This window comes from Syngnathoides biaculeatus, chromosome 3, assembly GCF_019802595.1.
Source record: "Syngnathoides biaculeatus isolate LvHL_M chromosome 3, ASM1980259v1, whole genome shotgun sequence".
Classification (NCBI taxonomy): Eukaryota; Metazoa; Chordata; class Actinopteri; order Syngnathiformes; family Syngnathidae; genus Syngnathoides; species Syngnathoides biaculeatus.
The window spans coordinates 1,224,857-1,237,223 of record NC_084642.1 but is presented as its reverse complement, the minus strand read 5'-3'; the positions used below and the strand labels follow the sequence as shown (position 1 = coordinate 1,237,223).

Below are 12,367 nucleotides of genomic sequence, written 5' to 3'. Positions count from 1 at the left end.
TGATCTGAGCCCTCGAGGAAGGAGCTGCCGCCATAATTGCCACCTGTAAATGGTATTGGGCCAACGTCGGGGGCGGGGGGAGGGGGGGGGGCACTAGAATGGATGAGGGCCACCCAATCCACACAAAGGTTGTTTCCTCAAAATCAAGCAAAACCCACCAAAGTCCAACAGGATTTGTCCCAATAGGAGCCTCCAAAAATCAGCAATATCCTGAATTTTCAAGTAACATTTTAACATTCTTGCCTGTCATACACGTGTGCAAAGACGTGAAACACGATTTAAAAATACAGCCTTGGTTCGGTGGCCAAGATTGTAAAACCCGCTTTCTTCATAAACCAAATCAGTGTTCCCCATTGAAATCATTTGCAGTGCCGTTAATCCGTTCCAGCGCCCCCGAAAACAAGAGAATTATTCGGGATGTACTCGTCCATCCGTTTTCTGTAGCGTTACCCTCGCTGAGCCGGATTCCGGCCGCCTGGCCAAGAGGGAGGACACGCCCGCCATTTGGTCAGCAGCCAATTATCAGCCACAGATAGACGAGCGAGCATTCACGCTGAAGGCTGACATTCGGGAGTCTGGACGGGTCCCGTGGGTCTAGGGAGTGAATTCCACTTTTCATCACTGGGTGACGCGTCACAGGAGCAAAAGTCACCGGGACTCGACGGCTGCTTTCGACATTTTCTTAAAAAAAAAAATGACTGACTGGGAGTAAAAAGAAAAGCCCCAAAACGGGTGGAGGAGTTAGATTCTGTCAAATTTTGATTCACAGTTTGCAAGGGAATGAGCTCACTCTCAGGAAGAGTGGGAGGCGTCGAAATCCACGATGGTGTCCCAATGTAAATCACGCCGACGGGCAACTTAACCGGAAAAACACGAATACCCAGAGAAAAGCCACAAAAGCACAGCCAGGCTGGATTCGAAGCCCAAACCTCACAACCGCCAGCTGGACGAGTTCAGCATTAAGCACTGCAAGATATGTACACCATATATTCGTGTTATCAACAAATAACACTCCATTGAATGAAGCCATATTGGTTTGGTGCCATTTTGTGGATCCGTCACAAAGAAAGCATGAGAAAAAAAAATGATGACAGTAATATTGCAGTAATGTTGACCCTTTGGATGCTCATTGAGCTGCAAGACAAGAAGAAGAGAAAAAGAACAGCAAAAAGAGCTGAGGGTAGCAGTCATGTAGCTTAATTGACGTTTGGAAATTCCCAATCGTGTAGTTCGGACCCCTTTTCTGCTGACGCGTTTAAAAAAAAAAAAAAAATGCGCATTTACAGTCAGGGAAAGTTGCCGCAGGTGAGCGGCGGGGACGCTTCATCGGAGGTCGGCCCCGAGCCCGGAGGCCAACCCGCGACGCCACCTGCACAAAAAACAAAAAAAAAAAAACAACGTTGCAAATTCCACACGGGCTCCTCTCGTCGCTCCACCTGCAAACTTGTTAAAGTGCCGCCTTTGATTCATGCGAGTTTGGCTCACAAATCATCTTTCCTGATTGAAATGGGGGGGGGGGGATGCCACTCCAACAAAAATGCTTGAAACGTGTGATTCAATTTTTCCAAAAAAAAAAGTTGCACTACATTATCGTACTTCTCGAAAACATATGCAGACGTAATAACAAATAAATAGACTGCAAAGAATTCAAGCGCGTCGTCATTTGATGCCTTTGAGGTTGCACATCTTGGCCACCGGGGGCAGTAGAATACAGACATGCACAAAAAAACAAGAACGAAGAAGTCGAAAGGTCACTATTAGAAAAAAATACACGTTTGTACTGTATGCTGATGAGAGTACTCTATTGTTATTTTGTGCGTCTGCATGCGTTTTCAAATTAAAGTATCTTAAAAGGTAATACACACTTCAAGCTAGCGTGCTTGACGCTATCGGGTCAGAGGTCGGGTGAGTTTGACGAAACGTTCGATTCCAGCGCGCAACATAATCCGGACTTTGTGTGTTCAACACGTCTCCGCGTTGATGGGTTTTCTCCGGGTACTCTGCTTTCCTCCCACGCTCCGAAGACATGCAAGACAAGTCGATTAAAGACTTGCGACCCTCGTCAGGATAAGCGGTACCGAGGGAAGGGGTGGACATTTTAGACCGCTTTTTGGGTCACGTTGGATTGACCCGACAGCAAAGTCCCAATTAAGCCCCTATAAGGCAGCTGCTGTACACGAACCGCTGACTGGGTCGCTCCAAATTTAGGAACGTCTTTGTGGTTTTTTTTGTAACCCAGCAGTTTTAATGATGTCACTACGGCAACAACGCGCCACTTTTGTCGGCCCGTCTTCGGCGTTCTGCATCGTGCGTTACCATGACGCTAGCAGACTTTGGTTCCGATGATATTCGTCGTACTGGTCGGACTGCATTGCCACACGCGACGTGATTTCAAGGTTGCGATACTTACTCATGAAAATATTGATTAGCCGAGACCTGCGCTTGCAACGTGGGCGTCTTTTGGTGACTCTGAGAGCTAAAGAGAAGTCCGGTTCTGGTCGGTTCTACGGCATTCTCTATTCAGGTTTCAGAACTTTGGAATTCCCTACCCTGCAGAAATGTTCCCTTGACAGAAACAGTTTCGTCACAACTTTTCACACTCTTGAATTTAGTCATGGGCTAAACATCTGGATTTTTGGCCTGTTTTACTGCTGCTTCTCCACCCTGCCCCCCCCCCCCCCCCTTTGTTTTTTTCCACCCGGAGAAGAAGCTCAGTGGCAACGATCGAGTATAGAGTAGTAAGGATCCCCTTTCACCTTCCCAACCGTTAACAACAGAAACAACAACACCGGCTCTCGTGAAATTGGCGTACTGTACTTTCAGTTATAGATTATAGATTCGTAAATGGATCTGCCACGAACAACTAAGGCGATTTCTGAAAGACGCCAACGGGGGGGGGCCACGAAAAGGCTCCAAAGGATTTAAATATTCTATACAACAATAAAATAAATATTTATCATCCTATAATGTGAGAATTCGTGACAGTGTCCCAATCCAGAGCATATTCAATATTTAAAAAAAATAATAAATAAGTCATAAAATATTGAAAAAGATGAGGAAAGTACAGGCAGCGTTGAGACACGCGGAAACACGCCAGCATGAGGAAGGTCCACGTCGCTATTCGGCCATAAAACGTGACATGAATTCAATATCATATCGCCGATCGAGGCCGAAAGTACAAACGGCAAAATGGATCGGTATGGGAATGGAAATCATCTTGGAAATGTTCAAAATGGACAACTTGAAAGTTGATTTGTCGGCTCCAAGTAAAAAAAAAAAGATGACCGCCAAGTCACGCCAACGTTTTTGGTGCTTTCAGTTCGTCCATCCACAAGCACAAAAAAAAAAAAAAAAAAAAAAAAAAGGAAAAGTTCCAACAAGCAGAGGAGGACGACAAAACTGTGACAAAAAACGTCGTTATCGTGCGCTGATTGACAAGTTTGCATCGGTGGCTCACATAAAATGTTGTCCTTCGGGCGTGTAAAACATCAGCCTACAACAGGAACGACAGGACAGAAGGAAAAAGTTTTTGTTTTTTTTTTTGGTCAGATTTACCGTCCAAACGGAGGCCGAATCTTCCTCTTTCAAAACCATCAAGGCCTGGATGCTCTCTTTAAATGCGACACTGCCGCCACGCGGTGAGATGGTTCAAATGCAAGTAAATGAAAAGCCGGATGCTCAACATTATTTGCGCAATTTCGATGAAAATGACGCCAAACTGAAATTCTGTCAAAGTACGCGAACAAATGCAGAACGTGTCATTTTTGAGGGGAATAAAGAGAAGAAATTGGAGGGATGAATTTCTATTTGTTTCATTTCTTCGTTCACTTTTTCAGCCAAAAGGCAGAAACTCCTTCAAAATACAGTTGGTTCTGTATTATTATTTGTATGATTTTATATATATATATATATTTTAAACATTGACCGTTTTGAAGGTAAAATATTTGGAATTCCGCCCCCAAGTACGAAGGCTTGTGAATTGTTAACCTTTAGAAGTTTGATTTATCCCAATTGTTGGAGACTTGTTCAATGTTTGCAATTTGGGCCTTTTTGGTTTGAAATATGGATTTGATATATTTTATTCCAAAATGACAAAGTGGACTTTTCTGCTGCCCGGACGGCAAAAATGTTTCATGCGTTAAAAGTGGGCCCGAGAAATGCCGAATTTGCGCCATCCGATTTCAGCAGCGCCACTTCGGGCCGTTTGGAAAACGACGCCACAACGCGTACTCTTTTTTTTTTTTTTAATATTTTTTTTTAATCGCTGGCTGGCGTCATCGTTTGGCTTTCTGGCATGGCCGGCGTCTGTTGCCACTTCCTCTTTCGATGTTCGATGTCCCAATGACATTTGCATTTCGTTTGTTTTTTTCCTTTCCGTTTCTAATGCGGGCCGTGTTCTCGTCTCGTCGTCGTCTCGTCTGTCGCGGCAGGACCCCCGGAACCTCCCCCCTTCCCTTCATCCCCCCCCCCCCTCCAAAGTCAGAATTTTCCTCACCTCGTCTTGAATCGGCAGGATGAGGCGTTGGCTTCTCGCTTGGCCGCTGGCGTTTTTGGCGTGTTGCAACGGACTTGCTCAGAACGGTGAAGGTCAGCATCCGATTAGAGGGGACAATCCCGACCCGGGCGGGGGTCGGGGCTCCGAGGAGTGTCCGGACGGAAGCGGACCCGACGCCCCGACTGGCGGTATCGACTGCGACAACGAGGGCTTACGCGGGACTTGCAGGGTTTCTGGCCCCAAACGAGGTGGGTGCACCTTTTGTATGTAAAGGGCGAGCGGACGGTTTATACGCGGCGGTACCGGTACCTTGACTTCGTACTTTCAAGAAAAAGAGACTGCAAATAGGTGAGTTTTTCAACAAATAGCTGGGGGACGACGACACAAGTACTGCAGGTGCATTTGTGGTTAGAGAACCCCGATTATGCGAGGATTGTACACAGTTAGGGGTTGTAGAACTGTTGAAAGGTCCATTTGGGTTTCAAGTTTGTCGTTAGGGTGTCAAAGCCGGTGTTTGACTTTCAAGATGAGGTTTCCAGAGCAGGTGAGGCTCCGCGGCTCAGGTTTCAAATGCTGCCTTGTTTGAACAAAAGCTTTTTCTGTCACGCGTTATTGTTTGGGAAAAGTTGACTTTGTGTTTTGCTGGTTTTGGGCAGGCCTCGCAGAAGCCAAACGCTGCATGGAGCACTTTAACGAAATCCTGGACAGCAGCGAGGCCGACATGGATTTGGGGTGAGTGCCTGCAGCCGACGGGAGGACGCAAATCCACATCCGCACCCGCATTCACACCCATGAGCCATTTCGAGTCTTCAGTCCAACCTCAGATGAATTGGGGCCGTGTTGCCCTTAATCTCCTCACAGATCAGAAATACTGTAGTTTTCCATGCCACGACTCCAGAATTGTCCAGTACAGCTGTAGCCGCACATTGCTTGGGGCCCTTAATCTCCCCCTGCCCAAACTTGAGCAGTCAAATCCAAAATTACCTCCTACTCTGGGGGTAGCTCCTGTGATTGTTGCAGTGGCCATGTTTTTTTTCTGCTGTCCTTAGTCTCCTCTTCGATGGAAAAAAAACAAAAATATCTCCATTTCATGGAACTAAAACACGAATCCGTCATTTTTGTTGTCATGGTTGTTGTAGCAGCAGCCAATTTTCTTGCTCCCCTTAGTCTCATCACAGATCTAAATGAGTCTCCGTGCTGTGGCTCGAGAAGTAAATGATGTATTTTGTTATTTCTCTGCCCACAGTCTCGTCTTGGATAAAAAAAAAAAAAAAAAAAAGTAATAATCTCCTTGCTGGAGTACAAAGAGTAAAGACCAGACCTCCTCCTTCACATTCTTTGTCGTTTTTAAATTGTTGACGCCAGCCGTTTCTTGCTGCCCGTAGTCTCCTCTTGGATACGAGCAGGAATCTACCAAACAAATGGGGCCACTTTTGTGTGCTGATTCTGTTATTGGCGTCAAGGGCGCTGCAGCGGCTCGAAAAGGCGCTGGAGCGGACCGAGGTGAACGAGACCACGTCCATGTTTGCGGGTCGCGTGGTCGCCCTCCTGTTCAAGCCCAAAGAAGACTTCACAGGCCTGCACATTTCTGCCAGCGACAGCAAGGTAGGAATACTGTCAAAGTTCGTTACTTTGCACTCCAAAACAGCGACATGGATTGTGTCTGGCCGGGAGCTCAGCGCCCCTAAAGCTAAAATCTCACCGCGTTTGTACCAACACACCTTCCGTCTGACGTCCTGTTCTCAGTAATGCCACAGTCGTGTTTTCTCTGCGGAGACCGCGATCGCCTTGGCTTCAATCGATGCTTTGGACATCGTTAGTGGTCTTGGTCGGACTAATGCTTTCAAACAATGAAATCCCTCCGATGCCCGAGCACCTGCCCGCAAAAATGCCCGTGCACGTGCCTGCGGACACGACCAAGGGGTCTAAATTTAGTCCGGATTGTTAGTTCGATCCGTATCAGGGCTCGTAGCACGCGGTGTGCCTCATTCAAGTCCTCTTTTCTGGGCTTTATTGGAGGTCGAGGCGGGCACGACGCTCACCAACGGCGAACTTAGCGTCCGGCTCCCCCCAGAGGCGCTCAGCGGCTCGGACGACACCGTCTTGTTCTGCATGGTGACCTGGCCTCGGTCCGCATGGGTAAGACAAAAATCGCACACTCGGGGAAACTTCTCTTGTCGATACAAAATCTTTTTTGACACACACATGGACCTTCTAGTTTCTTCCAAATATTGCATTGTAAATGAAAAAATGGGAAGCAATCATGATTTTTTTTTTTTTTAGGGTTGTAATGTGATGCTGCTTGTGTGGCTGCGCGTAACGCACATGCCAGAAACTTTGAAGGTATTTTGTCAGAAAATATGGTTGTAGCACCAAATTGTCACACTTGCGGGCATTTATTTATTTTTTTAAATAGGACATCAAATGAAAACAATTCTCAGTCTAATCTGAAAAAAAACGCATAACTAAATGTCTACTTTTCTTTTTATGATTAGCTAATTCGGAATTTTTGCTTAATTGGTAAACATTTTTACTTTGTGGAATCAGTGCCAACTTCTGCTTTTTTTTCCCCCCATCTTCCACACGAGTACCGAGCTGATTAATTTGGCCACTTCTGCACAAAACAAATATCTGATCAAAGTCACGGTTGCATCATGCGAGGAAATCGACGCTTGTGGTCGCACACGCCGTACGTGGCGTCAGAGATCTTTTGCAAGAGGAAGTGATGTCGCTAGCGCCGGAAAAACGGAACTGGGCTACATGACATTTTTTTTTTTTTTACATCAAGCCGCTGATAGATTCTCGGGGGAAGGACAGAAAGGCTGAACAAGCTGCTGTGAGCCGCAGGACACGCTTAGACACTCACACGCAAACTAGCCCCGCCTCTTAAAGATGATTTAAAAAAAAAATGAGATCACCCCTGATAAAAAAAAAAAAAAAAAAAAAAAAAAAAATGCCAAGATAAAGCATCAATTAAAACTTTTCCATCATTGATGTGATCCATAACCTGCATATCAGGGACCAACAAATCCAGGACTCCGAGACGAGGACATGATGTTAGACGTGGTTTTATTTCAAAAGCGGGTTGATACCAAAAAGCAGTCCAAAACAAGGCATAGGCACAAAAATGCTAGGCTAGGCAAGACCCAAAAGGACATTCAGCAAGGTCCGATGACTATGGGGCGAATTAACGAGCTTAACAGGACGGAATTAATCAAAGGGCACAGAATCGCTTTGACGAGGATAGCGCAACACTACACTTACTCTCACTGGTGGAGAATCCAACGGGCAGTGACCGCAAGAAGCTGACACAAGGCAACAAACCGGCAACACCAGTGACTAAACTCCAGACATAAATACATGGTCTAATTAGAGTCCACCTGGAAAACAGCTGTGGCCGGCGACCGGTGTCGGAGGTGACACCGCCCAGAGCGGTGCCCGGGCCACGCCCCTTTTGGTCGTGGTCCAGCCTTGCTCGTGACACGGTACAAATCTTCTGCGGAGGCGAAACAAAATTTTTAAAAATCAGAGATAATGTGGTTGCGCAAGTGTGCACACCCTCTTGCAACTGGGATGTGGCTCTGTCCCGAATGAGCCGACCGTTCAAATCAAAGGCGTGTTAAACGGGAGTCCAAGCGCCTCTGATTAACCCCAAGAAAAAGAAATTCAGAACCGCTGAACTTTATTTGGGCTTTCATTTTCAAGATTTTTTTTTTTTTTTTTTTATTGAGATGTGGCTCGATGTCACATTACTAGCGGGAAAAGTTTGGAACTGACATATCTTGGCCAACCAGACGTGGCGCTTGTTTTACATCCACGGCACGCTTTGAGCAGTTGAAAGTTGAAAGATTTTGCGGGCCACAATTTCCATTTGCCGCCCGCCATTGCAGAACGCCACCCGGGAGAAACTCTACCAGGAAAGGCTGCTCAGCTTGAGCGTGCGCGGGAAAACCGTTTCGGGACTGCGGGAGCGCGTCAACATCACCGTCAATGCGACCGCGCTCAACGTAAGTCCTACGATGAAATCATGCAGTACGTATTGTACACGTCACACGTATCACAAGTGCAATGTGCTTGACAGGAAACCCAACGCCCCAAATGCGTCTTTTTGAATTTTTCCACAAAAGGTGAGTTGCTTTCGAATTCTTTTTTTTTTTTTTAAATAATAAGGAAGTAAATGAACAAGTCAGTCAGTGAGTAAGTATGTGATGCACAGTACGGCAAACATTACATTACTCAACTGTAGAGAGTACCAGTCGTCACCTTCATTTGTTTGAAAAATATTTCCCAACAATAAATCACGCCGCTGTACGTGATATGCTTAATCGGACACACTTTCTTTTCCCAAATGGTAGGGCAATTTCCGAATGAGTGTATTTTCTTGTATTATGGCCTTGTGAACTGGAAACATTACCGGGTCTATTTGTTCAGCAACAATATCAATCGTTGTCATTATTATTATGAGAGTACGGGCTTTAATAAATGAACGCTACCACCAAATTGTCTCCGAAAGTTCAATAAAACCTAGTTCATTCATTTTGGAATAGTGTTAAATCTTACAATGGCTTATTTCTGAACGAAGTACAAGTTAAATGAACGGAATGACATCAATTCATTTGATAATAACATTAAATCATATCAATTTGTAATTAACGTGCGCTACATGGCAGCAGCTGCTGAATTCGAAGCGCAGGTCTACTTGGGTTGCGGCGTCGTTGCTATTCGCAGAACGACTCGTTGAGCGTGTTAGCATTTGTTTTGTGTGTCCGCAGCATTCAGCGACAGCGGCTGTCGGACCATCTGGGAACCCGGCCAGAGTCACGTGACCTGCTCCTGCGACCACCTGACCTACTTTGGCATTCTGCTCGTCGGTTTGATTTCAATGTCACGTTTAATGGGTTTACTGTTGATCGCTTTTGAACATTTGAAAATATGGCAATTCGTTACTTTACCATGACGGTACGATAAGACCCGCCCACTTTGAAAGAAATCAAGAAACGCTTGGCCCGGCTAGACAGACCAAGCTGCTTTTTATATTTACCTTGAGAAGACGAGAGAAGCAATCATAGCAAAGCTTATTTACATATTAATGAGAAAACTGCCGGGCTAAAAAAAAAAAAAAAAACAAGCCCAACAAGAATGGCCTGGAAAAGGACATTCTGGACATTTTCAACCCAAATTGTCTTGCTAATCTGATAGCAGGACATCTGGATGATTGGACTTTGGAGTTACTGTCATGTATGAATGACTTTTCAATGGGAACGAATGATGCCGGACGCCAACGGTGACCTATGTTCCATTTGCACGGCCTGAAATATCGGAAATTTCGCCGGCAGGCGTCGACTCCCCCCTCGCCCGCAAATGAGGCGGTGCTGTCGTACCTCTCCCTGATTGGCTGCAGCCTCTCCCTCGTCGCCCTCGTCGTCACGCTGCTGCTCTTCATCACCAAACGGTGGAAATTTTGACTTACTTCTGATGACATTATTGTACATTTTTCCCAAATATATGAAACTGTACACCTTTTTTTGTCCTGAACTGGAATTTTAACCTACGAATAACGATTCCTCAACGACACACACACACACACACACACTTCGTCACAGGCAAATCCGCGAGGACGTGTCCACGAAGGTCCACGCCAACCTGGCGGCGGCGCTCATCCTGCTCAACGCGCACTTCCTGTCCAGCCAGGCGGCGGCGCTGTCGTCCGAGCGGCTCTGCGTTTACGTGGCGCTGGCCTTGCACTACTCGCTGCTGGCCACCTTCAGCTGGATGGCGCTGGAGAGCTTCCACCTCTACCTGCTCCTCGTGCGCGTCTTCAACATCTACATTCGCAGATACATGCTCAAGATGGCCTCGGTGGGATGGAGTGAGTCGGCGTCGGTCTCGTCCAAGCGTTGTACAACCGTGGAAAATGCAAAAGAGGAGAAGAATCTTCGGCCTCGTGTAAATCGGGCACGCGGAAACCGGAGTACCGGGAGAAAACCCAGGCGGGTTCGACCGAGGCCGGATCTGAACCTGCAACCTCAGAATTGGGAGGCGGACGTGCTAACTACAGATGTTCGTGGTGGGGGGGGAGGAGACATTTCTTGAAAAAATGACTTTTTAAAGAAAATGTGATTTGCAAAAAAAAAAAAAAAAAAAGAAAGAAAAAACTTGTCATCCGGGGAAAAAGGAGCTCGTATTTACGTGAAGCAAAGTCATGTAAAAAAAAAAAATAGATCCATAAATGTGAATGTTCAAGGTAAGAAAAAGACCTTAAAAATATTGATTTCCATAGGGGAAATGTTGAGCCATTTATATGTACTTTTAAAAAAATTATTTGCTGCATATTTTTGATAAGAAAAAGTTTACATTTTTCTTGAAAAAGTTTGAAATTGCTGTAAAAAGCAATGGAGAACTTCTTTCACGTTTATTGTAAAAACAGTGAATGACCGGTTAGCACATCCGCCTCACAGTTCTAAGGTTGCGGGTTCAAATCCAAGGCTGCGTGGCCTTTCTCCGGGTGGGCACTCCGCTTTCCTCCAAATCCCCCCCAAGGTGTGATTGTGAGTGCCAATCGTCAAATGCTGCCCCCCGTGATGACAGCTGGGATTGGCTCCAGCACTTCCCGCGACCCTCGCGAGGATTAGCGGCTCGGAAAATGGATAGAAAAAACAAAACCAAAAATGGCTTCTTCCCCACTTCAACCGGGACTTTTCCTTGAGCGCAGGTGTTCCGGCCGCCATCGTGATCCTGGTGGTCGCCATCCGACCGGACGCCTACGGGCGCGTGGCCCTGGACGCGACCGATCCCGGCGGCACCCAAATGTAAGCGGGGGGGGGGGGGGGGGGGCTCTTGAATGACGTCAGAAACGTAGTTAAGTTATCCACGTAACGGGCGTGTGCAGATGTTTCCTGATGCACGGCGCGCTGAAGACGGCGAGCACGCTGGGCGTGTTCAGCGTGGTTTTTGCCTTCAACGCGGTCATGTTCGCCGTCACCGTCCGACGTCTGATCGGCCACCGCTACAGCGAGCAGGTACACGCTCCAAAAACAGTCCAACAAAAAAAAAAAAAAACCAAGAAAAATGAAAAAGGAAGACAGTCGGGATCTTACCTGCGTTTGCGCGGCTCAGTTGGGTCAGGACCAGCGGGGGCGGGCCAAGCGGTCCGTCGTCACGCTGCTGGGGGTCGGCACCCTGCTGGGCGTCACCTGGGGGCTGATCTTCTTCTCCTTCGGCCACTTGAGAACGGGGGGGCTCTACCTCTTCTGCATCCTCAACTCACTGCAAGGTCCGCATCCCCCCAACCCCCCCACCCCTCGCTCGCCCTCTGTTGCCCGCTCATTCTCTCTCTTTCTCCTCCTGGCAGGTTTCTTCATCTTTTTGTGGTTCGTCATGTCTTTGAGGAAGTCCAGATCCTCCACGGCGAGCAGTAAAACGCCAAGCGCGAGCACCTGAGTCGCGGAGACTTCACGACCGATGACATATTTGATCTTTTTTTCTTAGAGTAGAGGTTCAGTGTGCCCTTGCCCATTTGACTCCTACGGGGGGGGGGTTGAGTTTTTCCTCCTCTTTAACGCTCTATAAAATCCCCGAAAGAATCTCCTGGATTTCACTGACAAGAAGAGCTTGTCGCCTTCGGAATCCGGTCCACTGCGCTCGAAAGAACCACAACTAAGATTCTGATATTTGAACCCACAGAAAGCAGCTCGTGGAACACGTCCACCTAAGAAATGATCGTCTCCGGTTTTCGCTGCGACGTTGCGCCATCCAAAAGCAGCTCACTGATTAGCAAAGGAATGGAAAGGATCTTTTTACTCTGGAATAAAATTGTCCGAATGTTGCTGTGACGCTTTCAAAACGCGGCAACACCAACAAAATGTGCGTTTT

The 12,367-nt window shown here is 46.9% G+C and overlaps 1 protein-coding gene across 1 annotated transcript; it reads left to right on the top strand.

The window, feature by feature from the left end:
• Positions 1-1,797: 1,797 nt before the first annotated feature.
• LOC133497553 (adhesion G-protein coupled receptor G5-like) lies at positions 1,798-12,234 on the top strand. The gene is made up of 14 exons (XM_061813542.1): positions 1,798-1,854; positions 4,514-4,743; positions 5,152-5,227; positions 5,959-6,100; positions 6,515-6,634; positions 8,386-8,502; positions 8,577-8,622; positions 9,268-9,362; positions 9,832-9,947; positions 10,099-10,364; positions 11,208-11,304; positions 11,385-11,514; positions 11,612-11,768; positions 11,847-12,234. The coding sequence occupies exons 2-14, from the start codon at positions 4,515-4,517 to the stop codon at positions 11,933-11,935; spliced, it is 1,680 nt and encodes a 559-aa protein (XP_061669526.1). The 5' UTR covers positions 1,798-1,854; position 4,514; the 3' UTR covers positions 11,936-12,234.
• Positions 12,235-12,367: the final 133 nt, after the last annotated feature.